Source organism: Paroedura picta, chromosome 4 (genome assembly GCF_049243985.1).
Source record: "Paroedura picta isolate Pp20150507F chromosome 4, Ppicta_v3.0, whole genome shotgun sequence".
In the NCBI taxonomy this organism is placed as follows: Eukaryota; Metazoa; Chordata; class Lepidosauria; order Squamata; family Gekkonidae; genus Paroedura; species Paroedura picta.
Genome location: NC_135372.1, coordinates 112,799,236 through 112,818,427, shown reverse-complemented (window position 1 = coordinate 112,818,427; position 19,192 = coordinate 112,799,236). Strand labels below are relative to the sequence as shown.

Below are 19,192 nucleotides of genomic sequence, written 5' to 3'. Positions count from 1 at the left end.
TGAATACTCTCAAGAAAATCAATGTAGGAAAAAAATATTACCATGGCTGATTTGAAGACACATCCTAACTGTTTGAAAGGTGATAGTTATAGAAACAGCAGGGGACACCACAATATTTCTATTTTCTAGGCTTATGATTAAGACATCTTGAGGCCTCTCACTTGCTGTAGCTGGGCAACTGCACTATATGGCTCCTGTCTATAGTCTTTATTTTGTCCTGTTATGAGGAAATAGCTTTATACTAAAGAATCAGGAGAGTATCCATGGTGGTTTGAAGGAATGGAACCAAGTCTGAATCTGGTGGCACCTTTAAGACCAAAGGGAGGAAACCGTGAAAGAAAGAAATATCTCAAAATTGGAGATTGATGGACAGATATCATTAATTGTAGAATGCTCAGAATAATTAACTGAGACACATTTATTTCCTTCACTATGCTTTCACCCAGAGTTAAGCCCAAACAAATGGTGACCATAAAAAACTAAGTTTATTATTCCTGCTTGGTCCTTGAATCTGTTAAACTTCTTCATTATGCTGTATGCTAATTTACTGTTCATTATTTATATGTATGACAGTTCCCATTTCATTGTATCTGAAGAAGGGTGTGTGGACACGAAAGCTTATTTGTTGAATAAACTTTTTTGGTCTTAAAGGTGTTACTGGACTCTACAATGTACAGTGTGTACAATGTTTACAATGTGTGTGTATTTATGAGGAAAGGCTGAAGAGACTGGGACGTTTTAGAAGAAGTTGGTTCTTATATGCTGCTTTTCCCTACCCGAAGGAGGCTCAAAGCGGCTTACAGTCATCTTCCCATTCCTCTCTCTTTTACTAGTTTAGTAAAAGGAAGACTAACACAAAATAATGCATCTGATGGAGAAAATGGATAAAGGGAGCTTTTTCTCCCTTTCCTATAATACTGGAACCAGGGAGTATCAAGTAAAGTTGATGGCTTAAAGAGACAAGACAGACAAAAGGAAACACTTCTTTACTCGATGTCAATAAATTGTGGAATTCACTGGCAGTGGAGGTAATTATGGGCACATGCATAGATAACTCTAAAAGGAGATTCAACAGATTCATGGAGAATAGGTGTATTAACAGCTGCTAGTCAGGGTGAGTAAAAGGATCATCCATATTCAGAAGCAGTAAATCTTTGAAAGTGGGGAAGCAACATCAGGAGAAGATCTTAGGGTTTGTGTCCTGTTATTGGCTTTTCAGGACAACTGATTAGCTGCCCTGCAAAACAGGATGTTGGACTATATGGTCCACTGTACTGACCCAGCAAGGATCTTATGTTCTTACAAAGAGGCAGCTTTGTGCTATACGTGTATTTAGAACTTGAGAATTGTGTGCTGAACCTGCCTAAGTTTTTGCCATACACCCAGTTACGATCTCAATTTTATGAATAATATTTTAATTGACCATTGCTATTCTTACTGCCCATTAGCCTGAACTGAGCCAAATGGATCAAATGTGCTTAGTACACAACTTTATTCTCTACAAAATTACATGCAGGTAAAGGACTACTGGTATGTGTGTGCACATTATTACAACCTACAATATATATAAGACTTTTTAGATCTTTTACAGCTGACTGATTCTGTCTTGATTACTTACTTTTGGCAGCTTTTGATCGTGTACGTATTCCTTCTTCCATATTAAATATTTCTTCTCCTTTTACCCTGATATCCTGGAGCCGCTTGTCATCTGTATTGATGCCATATTGAAGGAGTTTGCAGAGGGCAACAGAGCTGCGGAAAAATAAGGTTACTTGAAAATCAGTTTCATTTTTAGCTGACAAGTACAAGTACAGTGCAGTTATACAGAGTTCTGAGAATTTGTCCCAACAGTGTTCATTAGGACCTTCACAAACTGCCCCTGAAATCTTTAACAAGAGCTGATACATTGCTTTCAATATGATTTATTTCTCTCCTGGGATTGTGCCATTTCCAAGTGCAATTTCACCAAGTCAGCTTGGATGTGTTTTAGAACATGGTTCTTTTTAAAGACATTCTCGACTGAAAACAGTGGAACTAAGTCATCAGATAGACCAAGTGATGATTTCCACTGGCAAAAATCTATTCTGTTGGTGGAATAGAATTTTTGGGCACCCCTCCCCCCTATCCAACTGCATTTCTAAATGCTCACTGAAATGCAGGATCCCCAGGAACAGCATGAGGGAAAGTTGGTGATCTGCAGCAAGAGTGGGAAGAAATAAGTGATTTCCCCTATTAGCTGATATCTACTACTAGATCCAGCCCTTTACATTTCAAACAAGAGGTTCCAAGAGGTCATAGATTCAAATCCACCTTCTGCTGTGAATGATCTAGATGGTCCTCCCCCTCAATAACACAGAAATAACATCTGGCCAAACTTAAAAGGCTGTAAAGGTTGGCTATACAAATACTTAAGCAAAGAGCATAAATCATTATTTAAAATAAATTCGTTCAGCTCTCTTTAGAATCTTTCAAAGGAAGGGAATTTTAACAGAAAAACAAAGCAGCTGCACAAGGTGTTTTTGGTATACTGATATATTATTATATCTAATAGTCAAGTGTGGCCTAATCTGTAGATCTTTAAATCTGCAGCTTGGGGCCACAGTGACTGTAAAGAGATAGTTCTGCAAACAGCCTAAGCTATCCCACTTTTATTTTGAAAATAAACCGGGCAATGATATAAACTATTTTGGGTCCCTATTGTGGAGAAATGTGAGCTATAATTGAAGTAAACAGGAAAATGAGATGCATCCCTATAAGTTCTTGTGGGTTCCCCACTAATACTCAACCCAGCGTAAATCTGAGGATACTTAAAATCTGGAGAGTGGAGCTGTGAATGGACAGAATAGATCTTTCAACAAACCTGAAAAATAAGCCTCTCAGGTTTGCCGAAAAATCTGAAATCTAAAATAATACACTGGGAATGGGGTTAAAACCCAAAATAAATTACTGTAGCTTTAAGAAATGGAAGTCTATAGTAGCTGTTCCTAGCAACAGTTTGGCTGGCATTCTGGGCCTGGTTTCTGCCAAAAGGCAAGGGGAGAGAGCAGGGCCCTTTTCGGACTGGTTAGGTTTAGTAAATCATTTTTTCTGGATGGTCACTTTGAGAAGCAAGAGTGATGAGCTACCACACCCTTAAAAAGTCACTTCCCAGCTGGTTCTGTTGCCTCAGATTTAAGTGTCTCTATACCGTTTTTGTTTCTAGGCTGACAATGAGGAAAGGGAAGTGTCAAAATCTATGAAGAACTAGTTTTACCTGAGACCAGCAGCTGACTGACTTTATTTTACATGCTACAATCAAGCACAAGAGATATTTTCATGCCAACAACAAAGTTAACATTTAAAAGTCATGTGGAATACCAAACAATGAAGAAGAATTGGTTCATATATGCCTATTTTCTCTACCCGAAGGAGTCTCAAAGCAGTTGCCTTCCCTTTCCTCTCCCCACAACAGACACCTTGTGGGGTAGGTGAGGCTGAGAGACCTCTGATATTTCGGTTCAGTCAGAGCAGTTTTCTCAGTGCTGTGGCACGCCCAAGGTCACCCAGCTAGCTGCAGGTGGGGAAGCACAGATTCAAATCCGGCTTGCCAGATTAGAAGTCCGCACTCCTAACCACTACACCAAGCTGGCTCTCACTGAAATCTATACACATTCCAGTTTGTTTTTCTGCACCAACACAGGATTATTTTAAAGAAGAATATGCATGCTTGTGTCACTAAGGAACATCCTGGGATCAGGGAATTCCTTACCTGACCTTGCCTTCATATTGTCCATAGAACAAATGTTGTCGGCACATCCACTCCGACATTACAAACTCCAGAGCAGGTTTGCCTGTTGGTCCAGGGAGACTACAAAGAAATTCTAGGAGTGGTTCTAGCTGAGAATGAACTAGATGAGCAAATACCATGATCAAAGACTGCAAGAGGGACAAAATAATGATACCTTTATGAATGCCTGTATTTGGGGTGCCTTAGCAGCTTTATCAATCATAAAACTGAATAAAATATACAATATTCTTTAAATATACAGTATTGTTTAATTAAAAATTGAATGACCGAATAAACGCAGAACTTAACACACACAAAAACCAAATGGGAAATAATATCCTCATTATATAATATCCTGTCTCCTTATACTACATTATTGTTTTAAAGATCATCTTCCTGCTGAGTAACTGAGCAAGTATCCTAGCCACCTCCTATGGTGCAGCCCAATTATAATTTCATCAGATGTGCTGCTCGGGTGTATTCCAAATATTCAGTAAAACTCATAATGAAAAACTTCATAAGTTCTTAATTGTCGTAATGGCATTTCGAAGCTTTAAAAGGCAAATGGTTCTGCATGCTAATGTTCTTGGAAAATGCAGAGTATTACACAGAAGCAATGGACAGACTCATGAATCCAAGCCTGAGAAATCACCCACTTACAACCAGAATGCTATCTTGCTCTGTCTTTAATTAATGGAATCAGTACCAAACAGATCAACTTCGACCTAATTATATGGCCTATTTCATATCTAAAAGTACAGAAAAATATGAAGTACAGAAACTAGAATATAGCTTCTTAGTTTCCAGCTTCCTTACCTGCATTACTGTGAGCGTTTCTGCTTGCTGCATTTTACTAAGAATTGCTCTCAGAATCTGGTCCAGATTCTCTCCCAATTCACTCCCTGCTTTGGAAATCAATGTGGAAACTAATCTTCCTACAAAGGCAGCTGTGAATTCTGAAGTGCGTGGGTCTAGGAGCTGGCTCACCACCTGCATCACATACCACAGTCCATTGTGGCCTTGCTCATCATGCCACTGAGCGATTTGCTCCAGCGCTACCGAGATGTATGCACGCAGACATTCGCCACCATTCTGAACAAACAAAGAAAAAACTCTTCTTCAATCTACGGAGAGTTGAGTACCTTTCAGACATTCAAACAGCATAATATGGGAAAAATTAAATTGGTTACACGTAGAATCAGCCAACAAATAAACTCCAACAGTCTTTCTCTGATAAGAATTTGAAAAGCAAAAAGTCTGCCAAATGCCAGTTATTTTGCTATCTGCCTTTTAGAACAATGAGTATCTAGTACCCAAGACTTCACAGAAGTAGCTAATTTAAGCCACATTACCTAAAATCAAAGAACAGAATCATAGAGTTGGAGGGGACCGCATGGGTCATCTAGTTCAACGCCCTGCATTACGCAGGACCCTCCAACCCTATCACTCATGCACTGTAACCTGCCACTTCCTTGAAAGAAAGCTTCCTTAGAGTAACCTTAACAGTAGTAAATCCTAATATATATACTTGCACCTCGCTTTATTCAGCCAAGATTAAGAACATGAACCTGCCTACTCTAAGGCAAAACTCCCAATTAACAAAATATAGGCACACTTATTTTGAGCCAGTGTGGTATAGTGGTTAGACTAGGATGTGGGAGGCCCAGATTCAAATCCCCACTCTGCCGTAGAAGAGGGCCAGTCACACTCATTCAGCCTGACTGACTTATCAGGTTTGTTGTAAGAATATAATGATTGAGAGAATAATATAAGCTCCCTTGGGGAAAAAGGCAGCCCATACAATAAATAAATAGATAAATAAATGTCATAACTTCTATATTCTTCACCAGTTAACGATCTTACAGCCGTGTCTTGAACTAACTGAAGTTTCTGAAGAGTCTTTAGGGGCAAACCCCAATAAATAAAGCACAATGCAGTAGTCTAACCTGATCTAAGGGCTCAGAAATCTGTGGTTAGACCTCACTTTTCAGGGAAGGACTGCAAATGGCTCATAAGTTGATTAAAAGAAGTTACATGCTATAAGTGATACCTGAACGTCTATCTGCAGGAACTCATCTTACACCACCATAAAAAGATGGGTGCTCATTTAGGGAGAGCACAAGCCATACACTGACTACTTACTCCCTGATAAGCTACAACAAGTGACAGCACATCAGTCATTTGGGCAGCTTCAGTTTACTGGCCTTCATACAGCCCAGTGTGCTGCACCCCTCTGAGAAACTCATCCACATCCTCAAGCCACAGAAGCTGAAATTTATTCAGATGACTGTGACTAGGCTGGGCTCTGATAAAATTAAAGATTTCCTGCCGCAATAATAGCATACTGGCTGGAACAGGTGTGATTTTATCTATGAATTGCACATGGATGTTTAGATGGAGTTTCTTTTGAATTAATTTCATCCCATTCGTTCTGGTCTGTCCCTCTGGGGCAAGAGAGAACAATTCTGCTCCATCCTCCACCCTTTTAAATACTTGAAGATGATTATCAGATTCCCTCTCAGTTGTCTCCTCTCTAGGCTAAACAGACCAAGCTCCCCCAACCTTTCTTCATATGTCTTGGCTTGGTCTCCAAACCCCTCACCATCTTTGTTGCCCTCCTCTGGACATGTTCCAGTTTATCAACATCCCTCTTCAATTGGGGTGCCCAAAACTGAACACAGTACTCCAAGTGAAGCCGAACCAGAGCAGAGCAGAGCACATCTGGATCCATATATTCTATCGAGTCTTTAGAGGGAGGTCAGAATATGGATGTGATAAATATTCGAGCCAGCCAGCCAAAGACTCAACTGAGGAAATTCTATTTAAACACGGAACTAACGTAAAATAACTGCATGACAGTCTAAATACCATCTATAAGAATATAAATATAAAAAAGAATATAAAACATAAATATGTTTTAAAGATTCCACGCTATTTATATAATTGTGCCTTTACAGGAAGTTCCTTTTATGTGAACAGAAACCACATTCGCTAGATCAGTGAAGGCAGTGACACTGACTCCAAATTTATTTACATTCACTTTAGATTATCAAGGCAATAATCTCTTTCCAGACAGTTCTCCTTTAACATATTCTCTCTTTTGCTTTTGTCTCTATTTTATCTATTTTACATAACCTATTATACATAAGGCAGACAAAATCATATACAAATCTCTCATACAGTTGTCTTTACAGTTCTATTGACCTCTGCAGTTAAGGTAAATTCAAAAGTTTGCAAGCAACATTGGACCCGTAACCACCCTCTCCTGTTCCCAGGGAAGATTACCTGCATGGTAGCATGGTCATCTGTATGCAGGCTACACTGGGCCACAGCAGGAAAAGCTTGGCAGATCAAGAGCTCTGAAAGCGGGGGCTTTGTATGTCTCACAACAGTTGTTAATATATCTATTGAAGTCTGAAAAAATGAAACAGGAACAAGAAGTGAGGTTTGGAGTAAGGGCACAGAACAATAGTGGCTTGGTTCAGGTACAACATTAAACAGTACTTTAACAGAATGAGAATAAGCCCCCGAGAAGCTTCAAGGGTGCATGAAATCTCTTCTTACCCTCACATGTCACTATTTGCATAGCAGATCATAGTTTGCAGCTATATCTTATCCGGCAAGCTATGGTTAGTTTTTGCCTTGCAGTTCAGGATTATAAAGAGCTGCTTCCCCACCCCCCCAAATTGGAGTCCTGATTTATAAGTCAGTTATGGTTTATCATGGAAACCGCTAATTAGCGTGCATCATTTAAGGGGGAAAAGATTGCACAAGCAATCCTGAGCCATGATTTAGCAGTACATCTAAACCAAATGAACATATGAAGCTGCCATATATCAAGTTAAAAAAACTGGTGTATCAAAGTCAATACTGTCTACTTTGACTTGCAGTAGCTCTCCAAGGTCTCTTACATCACCTATTAGCAGATACCTTTAACTCGAGATTCCAGGGATTGTACCTGGGTTTATTCTGAAAAACAGATGCTCTACCGCAGCCCCATACCCATTATAATTTAGCTCTGTATAAACTTTCTAATCTGGAAGCAAACTGATGGACCAATTCAATTTAACCAGGAAAGAGTTACTGAAATGAAGCTTACCATGAGGCACAAAAGACCAGGCAGCAAGCCTCTCACAAAACCTAATTTCCTTTCAAAAGTTAGTATATGTTTCACAATAATTTGGAAATAAATGTTTTTGTTCTTTACACATAGAACTAGGAAATGATATGGATGTTTTCCCAGTTTGAGAAGGTGCCTTTATACTTACGGCACAAAGCCCTGCTGGAATCTTATCTGCAGGAGCCTGCATAATGCTGACCAGAGTTGGGATTAATCTCATCTGCATTGCATGCTGGCATGCTTCTATCTGTGCTAATTCCTTGAAGATGTCTTGAGCAAGAGAGGCAACTACAGGATCTAATGCAAGAAAAACAACAATGATTGAGGATATTCAAATCCAAGTTGCACCATTTCAATAATATTGCAATTCAGTAGGTTAATTATAAACTAAAGAGACTACTCATTTATAATATCTCCTTTCCACTTCAGTACAATGAAATGTAGTTACAAGGGTTAGGAAGAAAAGACAACTCCAGAGGCTGATTCTCTTCTTAAGTGTCCCATGTTGGACAAAACATGCTCTTATGATGAGAACCTCATAATTCCTGTCTGAAATATACTTCATCTGTTGTGAAGGCAGGGAAGAACCCACAACATGTTTATGTAATCTGCAGCAATCTAGATGGTTTGGATTAAAGTACGGATTAAAGTACTGATCAATAGGTTTGGCCAGTTTGGTGTAGTGGTTAGGAGTGCGGACTTCTAATCCAGCATGCTGGGTTCGATTCCCCGCTCCCCCACATGCAGCCAGCTGGGTGACCTTGGGCTCGCCACGGCACTGATAAAGCTGTTCTGACCGAGCAGTGATATCAGGGCTCTCTCAGCCTCACCCACCCCACAGGGTGTCTGTTGTGGGGAAAGGAATGGGAAGGCGACTGTAAGCCGCTTTGAGCCTCCTTCGGGTAGGGAAAAGCGGCATATAAGAACCAACTCTTCTTCTTAAAATAAGGTCCAAACGATGGGGAAAGTATGTTTATATTCAGTGATTGGTTTAAATGTAATATCTAAACTTCACTTTGAAAAGCTGGATAGGCTTGAAAAAAATTTATTAGTGCCTGAAAGGGGAAGATGGAGACATTCATTATGTTGAAAAATTTATAGTGGGTTCTGTTGTGACAATTAGAGATGGTACCAAAATAAGAATCAGAGTAGGGCGGGCTCATATTCACGGTGACTGAAGTTCCCTTCAGGCTGATCCCTCTTCCATACAGCTAGGTTTATCTTTAACTTGCCTTCTTAAGAATGCCAGTCGAAATGCAATGCGCTGAGGACCATAGATTCAACAACAGTTAATGTATACTACACACTGTAGCATACTTCACACATTAACATAGCTTGTCACTTGTGAGCACCAGACAATTTATCTAAGTATTATACAATTCTGGGTTGGATGATAGTCTCTAGCTTTGAGATATTGCAGGCTGAATAGCAGCCACCACAAAAGTTTTCAAGAGAAGATTTCTTGCAAGGCACTTATGGAAGGGAATAAAAGTTATAAGAATCCATACTAAAGTTTGGGTAAGAAGTCTGAACTGTGGGGAAATAAATTAGCACTTAAGGAATTAAAGCCATAAAAATTGTGGAAATTACCTGACCCTACTTCTTAGCCGTGTGAGCAGGATCAGCCTCAAGGTTAACTAATGCCATCCTGCCTATATAAAGAACAAGACTGTATGATAAAAGAATTCCTTTATAATATGATTATAACAAATCTGGAAAACAATAATTCTGTGTTCTCGCTTTTATTGACCTTGGTGACTATACTTCAAAGTGTTGATAGCTCAGATCTGCACATCTTTCCGACCCAGTTCATCTAGTCCTACTTTCAAGCATGTGCATGTGCCTCAATGATTTTAGTAAGATGGTTGCACAGAACCTATTTTACATTAAGCTAGTGTATAATACCATCCACACGGAAACTCTACTTCCTATGATTAACAGCTCGTTTTACTTTGGTTGCGCCCTTAACTAGAAGGACTGGATTAAGAAATGGCATAGTTACCCAATACATTAAATTCTCCTATTCATAATGGACATCATTATTGTCTTTCCCAAGAGAATATGGAAAAAGCCAAGAGAAAAATTATTTTGTACTTATCAAATGAATACCTGTATCTAAGCACATACCATTACTGTACTTGAGGAAGATGGCAATGGTGAAGGGACAGATCTTGTTTTCCACACTTGCCGTAAAAGCTGGATCTACTGTACAGACAATGCAAAGTGTTTCCATCACAAGATTGAGGACTTCTGAACTGAACTGAGCAGCTAAGTGGATTAGTCCATCTAGGATACTGGGAAGGAAAGGCTGTAAGACATGCGTGCTCTCAGAGATCTTCAGCTGGTCACAGTAACTAGAAGAAAAGTTTCAACAGGGTCATTAAGATAGTAAGCATGCAATATTTATTCCAATAAAACTATACTGTTTCTGTTTTATCAAGGAACTGCCTGATGATGACACATTCCTTCATACTGCCTCACAATCAGTCTTATTTTTCAATGGACTTACCCCCAAATAGCCCTTACTGCAGAAATCCGCACAGAAGGGGGCTGGGTTTCATGAAGACCACTAACCGTGGCTTGCAGAAACTGCTGGATGAGTTCTGGAGACATTGCAACTGTGAAGCGGCTGGCAGCCCAAAGAGCACGACCAAGCAGAAAAGGCGACACTGCGGGGGAGCGGGGAGAGTTACTATTACTTTCTCAGTAATACTATTATACTATGTGGTCCAATACAAAATTGAAAGGAGCTGTTTACAGAGAACATGTACGTTGCTTCACTATTAGGCATTTGTAGACTGCTCCCTTGAAAACATCCAGGGCACTAATTATTAAAGATAATAATTATGGCTTGCACTTCAAAAGTCTCTTCCCTCTGGGCAAGGAGAGGAAAAGGAACAATGGCTGCATAAGACAGCTTGGTAGCTCGTATTCTTCTACATCTACAGTTTTTATAGGGCCTTCTTTGTTTCTCAGCTGGCTCAGAAGGGAAGAGAGGTTGTCACAAAGCTTCCAGAAGTGGCAACAGTTTCTATTTGAAGGACATAAGGAGTTGAAATTTACAGAAAAATTAGGGGAGGGAAGGAAGGACACATGCAAATCATTGCCTCTCCCAATCTGAAGGTACTAACTACCATTATTCCAAGAGTTTTGCCAACCATTTTCTTTTTTGGGGAACCAATTTTTTTGCGGCCTCACCTTTGCAAAAACCAACCTAGCAGCAGTTATCATACACAAGACGACAATTTGTTTGTTGCATGGATGAAAAAGCACATAACTCAAAAGAAAAAACTCTGGAGTACACGGAAGCCACGTTCAGACCATTTTTTGTCAAAACTGGTACCATCTTACCATTATTTTTATCTAATAAAACAGAAAAAGTTAATATCTTGCATCTTTAATCAAGACCCTCTCCAAGTTTATGCGTTTTTTAAGTAACCTTGCTGTAAAATAGATACCAAGAAGATTATAACTAGTAAACACTGGATTACAATCTGAATACATGCAGCTGGCTTTATTCTGAATCAAGGCCATTAGTCCATCATGGTATCCACCCATACCAGCAGCAGATCTCCAAAGTCTTAAACTGAGGTCTTTAATGTCACCTGCTATCTGATCAATGAGCTGGAAAAGCCAAGGATTGCACCTGAGACTTCCTGCATGCAAAACAGATGTTCTACCACTGAGCCATGGCTTAGTATAATTTTCAACCTCTTCAAATGTTTATCTTTCCTTAATTAACATTTATGATATAACTAGCTTCAAAGCCCATTCATAAGAACGGGCTTTGAAAGCCTCCCCCCCCCCCGGCCATGGAGTGGCTAGTGCGGCCGAAGCGATCCTTGGCCCTACCCCGGCAAGTCTGTGGGTTCCCCGCGGTGCGCCAAGCACACCCGGTGCCTGTTCAAGCCGCCGGGTGTGCTTGGCAGGCCGCGGGGAAGGCATCCCTGGGCCCCCTCTCCCCAGGCAAGTCCGCGGCTTCCCCACGGCCCAAGCACACCCAGTGCCTGTTCGAGGTGGCAGGTGTACTTGACAGGCCACGGGAAAGCCGTCCCCAGCCCCTGTGGCCCACCAAGCACACTCGGCGCCTCTGAGAGGCACCAGTTGTGTTTGGCGGTCCGCAGGGAAGCCATCCCCAGCCCCCGTCCTGGCAAGCGCATGGCTTCCCCAGTCCCGTGCCTTCCTCACTGAGTGGTGCTGCAGCTGCTGGGAGCAGGAGCGTCGGCTGCAGCCGGCGGCTCCAGGGGCCGTCCCAATCCAGAAATGGCCAGCTTTGCTGGGCGTGTCCTGATTGGCCCGCGTGCTTAGCTCCTCAAGGTGGGTGTTCCAGGGGCCGTCCCAAAGCTGGGTGCCTACATGGGCACCCCACATGGCTCTTTATAAAATATAAGAGCCACTTATGGTTACGATGGCAATGTGGACCTCAGCTCTCTTAATACTTGAGCCACAGGTGATGTAGGTGTTCAATGTTTACTACATAATTTATCCTATACATTCAGAAAATTTTCAAAGTTCTTGAATTTCTGTTATTTATTTTCTCAACACTGATCAATAAAGCAAGAAATTAGGTACCTGACAAGTTGAGATCTGCAAGAACAACATTTGTTAGAAATCCATGCATGTCAAAGTGTATTCTGCCATTCTTCACACTATCTGTGATCAGAGATTTGACTGAACCTAAAGCCAGCATGCAAGCTTCATGAATCTTCCACCTGCAATAAACCAACACAATATTTGCTTTCCAAATTTAGTTATTTCATTCACGATGAAAACATTTGTGTCACCACCCTTAACACAAAAGATAAATATTTGTAAACATGGGGTATTGTATGTTTCAAATTAAAGCAGAAGAGATAACTTATAGAAACCTGTGCTTCTGGCATCTTACCCTTACAGGCTTAAGTCTAGTTCAGTTATTCCAATGTTTGTTTGAGTTGACAGTCACTAAAGATAGTTTGCCATATGCCATGGCTTTCCAAACCCCAGTCTTCAATTTCCCATGTTAGCTTGGTCATTTTTCCCAAAGGGCTGTCACTGAGGAAGATGGGGCAGGGTAAGCAGCAAGCTACTGACCTCCCCCCACTAGGTTCTCTCTAAAAGAATCTTTATGCGGAAATGTCCTTTTCAATGACATGAAAGATGCCATTACAGTCCTTTGCATACTAAAGTGAAAATAAGCTTCAGTAACAGTTTAAACATATATCAGATTGTATAACACTCTGCAACATTTTGTTACCATGATTTTGAACACTAAAATCATAGGATACGCATCTTTTCAATAAATGAATAAGTTTATGAATTTCTCCTTTCCCTGCAATTCTTTGAGCCCCCAGTCCTATGCCTAGAGCTAATACAGTGATCCATACAATGGTCACTTCCAGAATGGACTTCTGTAACTCGCTCTACGTGGGTCTACCTTTGGCATTGATCTGGAAATTGCAGCTGGTACAAAATGCGGCTGCAGGAGTCCTCACTAGAACACCATGGGGGCTCATATTCAGCTGGTGCTGCGATATCTGCACTCGTTACCAGTCTGCTTCCGGGTCAAGGTATTGGTATTGGTATTAACCGTTAAGGCTATACGCAGCCTGGGTCCCACTTATCTGCAGGACTGCTTAGTTGCTTATGCCCCCCCCACACGGCTCTTCACTCTGTGGGTATGAATCTACTGGCCTCTAGAAGGGCCAGGGCCTTTTCGGCCCTGTCCCCAACCTGGTGGAATGAGATCCTGGAAAGTTGTCAGCTTTCCGCAGGGCCTGCAAGACAGAGCTCTTCCGCCAACCGTATGGTTGCCAGGGCAGGGTCACAGTGTTACCATCAGAGGATCCCCCCAATGTGTGATTAGATCTGGTCCCTCGCTCCCAGTGAGAGAAAACTTTTGACCCATGGGCTGAACGGGGGTGGGGGAGTGAGAGCTTAGGACTCTTAATAGAAATAGATCAGCATCTGGTCAACGTAATGTTTTAGGGATGTTTAGTGTATTTTGCTTACTGTTGTGAACCGCGGAGAGCGGTGGTACAGAAATGCAAAAATAAATAAATACTAAATGAATACTTATGATATTACGGAACATCTACTGAAATACACAAGATGCTGACTGAGCTGAATCTTATATGTTCGGTATCTTACAATACTTGGTACTTCACTGTTGGTTATTTAGACATTTTAAACATGTTTTAATAGGACTGGCATTTGGTAAGTAAAAGCAGACCATCAGCAGATCAGCCAAATATTGGCAATTATGTAAAGTATATTAATTTACTAAAAAAGAAAGAATTTTACTATTAGGGGAAATTATCCTGTAGATGACTTCATTATTTAGGCCCACTCTTTTACTTCCACACATAAAGGCTCTTCTGTACTGCAAAGACACACATGCTGAATATTTTACTTTCAACCCACTTCCAATGCACTCTGTCATTGGTTTGCGAGTGGATTTTGCCATTCCATAGAGTAAAATCCAGTTGCAAAGTACATTGGAAGTGCATCATTCAGTTTGTATGAAAGGACAGATATAAGGGCAGCCTCAACTCCTTGCCTGTGTTCCTGTTAAAAGACACATGATTATATTTACACTATGCAGAGAGTAAAATGTAGGCTCTATGATTTAACTGATAAGAAAAGGTACAGAAGTTCTCTGGAGAGATTTATAGGCCATTGCGTGTGTTTCTAAATGAAATTGTTCTTTGACCCTGACCCTAATTATTAATTATTATTATTATTATTATTAATTGGATTTATATCCCGCCACTCCCCGTAGGCTCGTGGCGGGTCACAGCAGTCCTATCCCCATTAAAATACCCATTAAAAGACTTTAAAACAATCCCAACATGGCGGAACTTATTATTCCCACCCCTGCTATCAGAGCGGCAGAGAGGGTGGGGAGGAGATGCTAGGTCTGGGGGGGGGGGGAATGTTGGCACTCATTCGCTGACCCCGGCCTCAACCAAAAACCTGGCGGAAGAGCTCCGTCTTGCAGGCCCTGCGGAAAGCTGGTAAATCCTGCAGGGCCCGCAGCTCACCCGGGAGCTCGTTCCACCAGGTGGGGGCCAGGACCGAAAAGGCCCTGGCCTTGGTCGAGGCCAGGCACGCTTCTCTAGGGCCAGGAACGATCAGGAGATTCTCCCTGCTGAGCGTAAAGCCCTGCAAGGGATATAGGGCGGTAGGCGGTCCCTCAGGTAAGATGAAACATTGGATTATGGTTCCAGTTTGTCAGCAAGAAAGATAGCCCAATTTCCTAATATGTCCAAACTCAGGCATAGTCACAAACTATGTTTAGTATGAAGATTTCATAAAACAAGAAGCGTTTAGCCTTGGCACTTGCAGGAAGGAAGTACGTAAACCCAAATGTTTTTTTTTGTGACATCTGAATACAATCCATTATGGGACCCTTTAATATATTTTATATTATTATTATTATTATTATTATTATTATTATTATTATTATTATTATTATTATTATTATTATTATTATTATTATTATTATTATTATTATTATTAAGGGCTTGTTCATCTACCTAAACTGCTGTATCATTACCTACCAATAACATTCTTCTGTGGCTCAAAGAATTCAAGAACACTAGTCTCTACAGCGCAGAAAATTGAAATCAGTGGGTAATTTTAATTTCCAACCTCATAGTTGCTCTACTTAAGCAAAAGATGTTCAAGAAACAGACAACACTTATTACAGGCTGCAGAATGGGATTTTTATGAAGTTTCTGTTCATTAGATCTGAGACCACTTGCAGTAATCACCACGTTCTACATCCCTTATCTAAGCTGACACATCAGCAGTGGAAATAATCTGATTGTGTTGGATGTGCTGAGATAATATTCAACGTATATGTTGTTGTTGTTGTTGTTTTGTAGCAAATGTCTTACCAATGCTCAGTGCCACTGTTCTTAGCTTGCTCGGCTTCCTGCAAATGTCTTGTAGCTGCTGCAGCCAAAGCTGTTGCGCTCTCATTTTGAAAATCAGCTGCCACAGCCTAGGTAAAAGTATGACAATAGCTGGCATTTTCAGACAAGACAAAAAAAAATACTTCATATAATCCTACCCTATTTTACAAATAATTCAGAACGGAAGTTATATAACGTCCAACTCCAGAGCACAGGGAATCTGAGCAGAAATCAGAAATGCCCTCACTCTTCCATCTGCAGTTCACTTAAGGGCTACTCAGACATTACAGGGCACATGAGTCTGCAGCTGAACCACAGCTTGCCAGTAATGCCTAGTAAAACAAATGTATGACATTACACTTAGAGCCTCCCCACCCCAATTTAGTGGTTGTTGTTTGCAAGGAAGCAGTAAAATGGTGAGCATAACATGACACACCATTCACTTCTTTTATGAGATGTATCCAGACGGATAAATTTGGCAACACTCCCCCATGTCAGAGTAGATCCTACCATGTGAACATACATCCAGAAGTCATATCTTGAATAAAAATTATGGCTGCCTCTTTGGATAAGATGATGAAATTTCAACGGACATCTCAGTACCCCACCTCCAGGGCCAGCCCAAGGGTTTTAGGCACCCTACACCAGGGGTAGTTAACCTGTAGTCCTCCAGATAACCATGGACTACAATTCCCATGAGCCCCTGCCATCGTTTGCTGGCAGGGCTCATGGGAATTGTAGTCCATGAACATCTGGAGAACCACAGGTTGACTAGCACTGCCCTATACCAGTCAGGTGCCATCACCATGGCCTGGAGTTGTCTGCTTCTGTATCTTCCACCTCTCTTTCATGGAGGCCAGCACTGGGGCCAAAGAAGCTGCTCACAGTTGCCAACTTGCTGGCCCACACCCCTCTGGCAAGCTAGGCAATCACCCATTGCCTATTGGGCAGGCTGAACCTGCCCACTTCTCCTTTCCACGCCTTTATGACCTGTGACTAGAGATACTCGAACACATGCTGGTTTCAAATTTGCCAGTCACAAATAAGGAGCTGATTTTTTAAAAATGATTGTTCAACTATTTGTTGACCTGATCATGGCTGTTTAGCAAGCTGCTCCCTTGGATTCCTTCCTAACTGTACACTAGAAAACAAGTGGATTTTTGCACATACCCATTCTCAAACAGCCCGACTGAGCTCTGCTATACTCCTATTTCTATGTGTGTAACTGCTTACTCAGCAGGCAACTGGTTAAACAGATAAACCAGATGTTAAATAAATTAATCATAAATGTTGTGTTTTTAAAAAATCCTACTCTTCAATGTCTGAGTACTTCCTAGTGAATCTAATTGCTGGTGATTGGTTTGAATCAGTAACAGCACATGCACAATTTTGCAGAAACTTGATAGGAATCTGTTCAGCAAGCATTTGAGGCTGTTCAACATGAACAAAAAAGATTGTATGATCAGCTCACATCTCAGTTACACCTTTGAACATTGAAAGTTTGACTGTTTAATATGTTTGCGATAAAATCTGAAGCATCCCTGACACCATTCTTTTCTGAACCTCCAAAGTACTCATATTCCCCTGCAACCCAACAAGTCTTAAGGCTTAAGCTTTTGACATGCAAATTCTCTTACAGAAAACTAGAATTTTTTAGACTTCAAATTTCTGGATGTTGCTGTTTTGTAGCAAATGTCTCACCAATGCTCACTGCCACTGTTCTTAATTTGCTCAACTTCCATAAACATGCCAAATAGTACAATTTTATATGCTAATTCATAAATTATGCACTCTCTCTCTCACACACATGCCTTTTAAAGGTCTTTTTCACTTTACCAGCTAAGCACCCCAATGTGACTCGGCAAAGAAAGTAAAAGTAAGAGGAAACATGCAGAGCTAAAGCACAATCAGTATCATGTATATGCTTCTGAAGAGACAGAGAAGGGATGGGGAGAAGAAGTAAGAGGGAAAAAGCGTGCAAAAGCCATTCCCTCTCACTCACACACCCACTTGCTGCAAGATATGCTTTGTTTCTTAACCTCTGTGTGGATGTAACTTCAGTCTGACATTGTTAACACTCGCTCTCAAGAGCAAAGTATATACACAGCAGCCAAAAGACCACAATATGGGCCAGCTATGTGTAAAAGACAAACACCATTCTCTATTGCTATTTAGTTTCAAACAGTGCACTTATTCTTACCAACAATAAATCCTGTGCAGCTATTCTAACTGTATAAGAAAATGTGTCATCATCTTCATCCTCAACGAACTGTTGTGGGTTTGCGCTCCAGACTTTTATCTGAAAAGTAATGAATTCACAATAGATCAGTAATTTGTAAGAAATTCTCTGTCCAGCCTGGATTTCTAAAGGAAAGTAAACCAAAGAACTGCCATATACAGAAGAGTTCCAATTTCCCACAATATATATATGCATTACTGCATACCCAGGGTGCATACCCAGTTTAAGTTTTTCCTAGAAGTTTCTCATCTGTTTCCTTATTATACAAAACTTAAATTCAAAAGCTCTGGGAACTGCAGGTGTAAGAATTTTCAGATGGGATATGTACATATACTGTTATTCAAAAAGCATGCTAGATCCCTCACACTGCTGTTTGAATCTGATGTACATTTTCATCTGAATAACCAGTGTTTTCTTTGTTCTGAATGCACAGCGAGGAGATTTGCCCTTAGGACTACATGGACAGAACACCTTCTTTCACCCACCAGACTACTGAAATATTAACTGAACAGTTATACCTCAGTGAAGCAGATGATATGGATGGCAAATGTATATAAAATAAAAGGTTGAAGTCAGAGCTAGCAGTCAGAGCTAGCAACCCTCCTCCCATAGCATCAAATACCACTCCAATTAGAAATATTTCTTAGAAAGAAATCTATTTTGATTGCAATATTCTGCCAACTCTATATTGCAAGAAAAGGCATATATACATATATGTATGGATATGGACATAACCATATGATAAGGCTATAAAAATCACTAGAGACTGTTGAAAGAACAGATTAAATCATCATGGATCTCAAATATTCAAGAACAATACATATTGGAAATAAAACCTTTTTCTATGCAAATGTGCATATAAAATTCACTTACTTGCTCCTCTGTGATCTGCATATAGAGAATGATGTAATATATTAGCTCTGGCAAAGCCTTTTTAACCGTGCTTTTAAATCTGGGGTTTTCTAACAGTGCATGAACAAACTCAAATATGCTGAATACTAGGTTTTCAAAGCCCAAAACTTCACCTAAATTTAGAAAAAAAGAAAATCAAAGTCTTAAAATAGTTATTTTAGTGTACTGAATGAAAGTTGTTTTATTTTTTTCATGCAACTGAAATTGAAAGCAACAACAAGTCCACCAAATGAAAAAGCAGATTGCAAATTCTGCAG

The 19,192-nt window shown here is 40.5% G+C and overlaps 1 protein-coding gene across 2 annotated transcripts in view; it reads right to left on the bottom strand.

Annotated features, from left to right (window-relative positions):
- Positions 1–19,192, bottom strand: part of IPO9 (importin 9) — a 46,116-nt gene that overhangs the window by 3,763 nt on the left and 23,161 nt on the right. For both annotated transcript variants that reach the window (XM_077335156.1, XM_077335157.1), the window contains 11 exons: positions 18,897–19,048; positions 17,985–18,083; positions 15,767–15,873; positions 12,459–12,598; positions 10,396–10,555; positions 10,014–10,240; positions 8,035–8,183; positions 7,052–7,180; positions 4,583–4,858; positions 3,749–3,915; positions 1,619–1,752 (listed from right to left, as the gene is read on the bottom strand). In XM_077335156.1, coding sequence (XP_077191271.1) covers positions 1,619–1,752; positions 3,749–3,915; positions 4,583–4,858; positions 7,052–7,180; positions 8,035–8,183; positions 10,014–10,240; positions 10,396–10,555; positions 12,459–12,598; positions 15,767–15,873; positions 17,985–18,083; positions 18,897–19,048 — 1,740 coding nt within the window. The remainder of the gene's footprint in view (positions 1–1,618; positions 1,753–3,748; positions 3,916–4,582; positions 4,859–7,051; positions 7,181–8,034; positions 8,184–10,013; positions 10,241–10,395; positions 10,556–12,458; positions 12,599–15,766; positions 15,874–17,984; positions 18,084–18,896; positions 19,049–19,192) is intronic.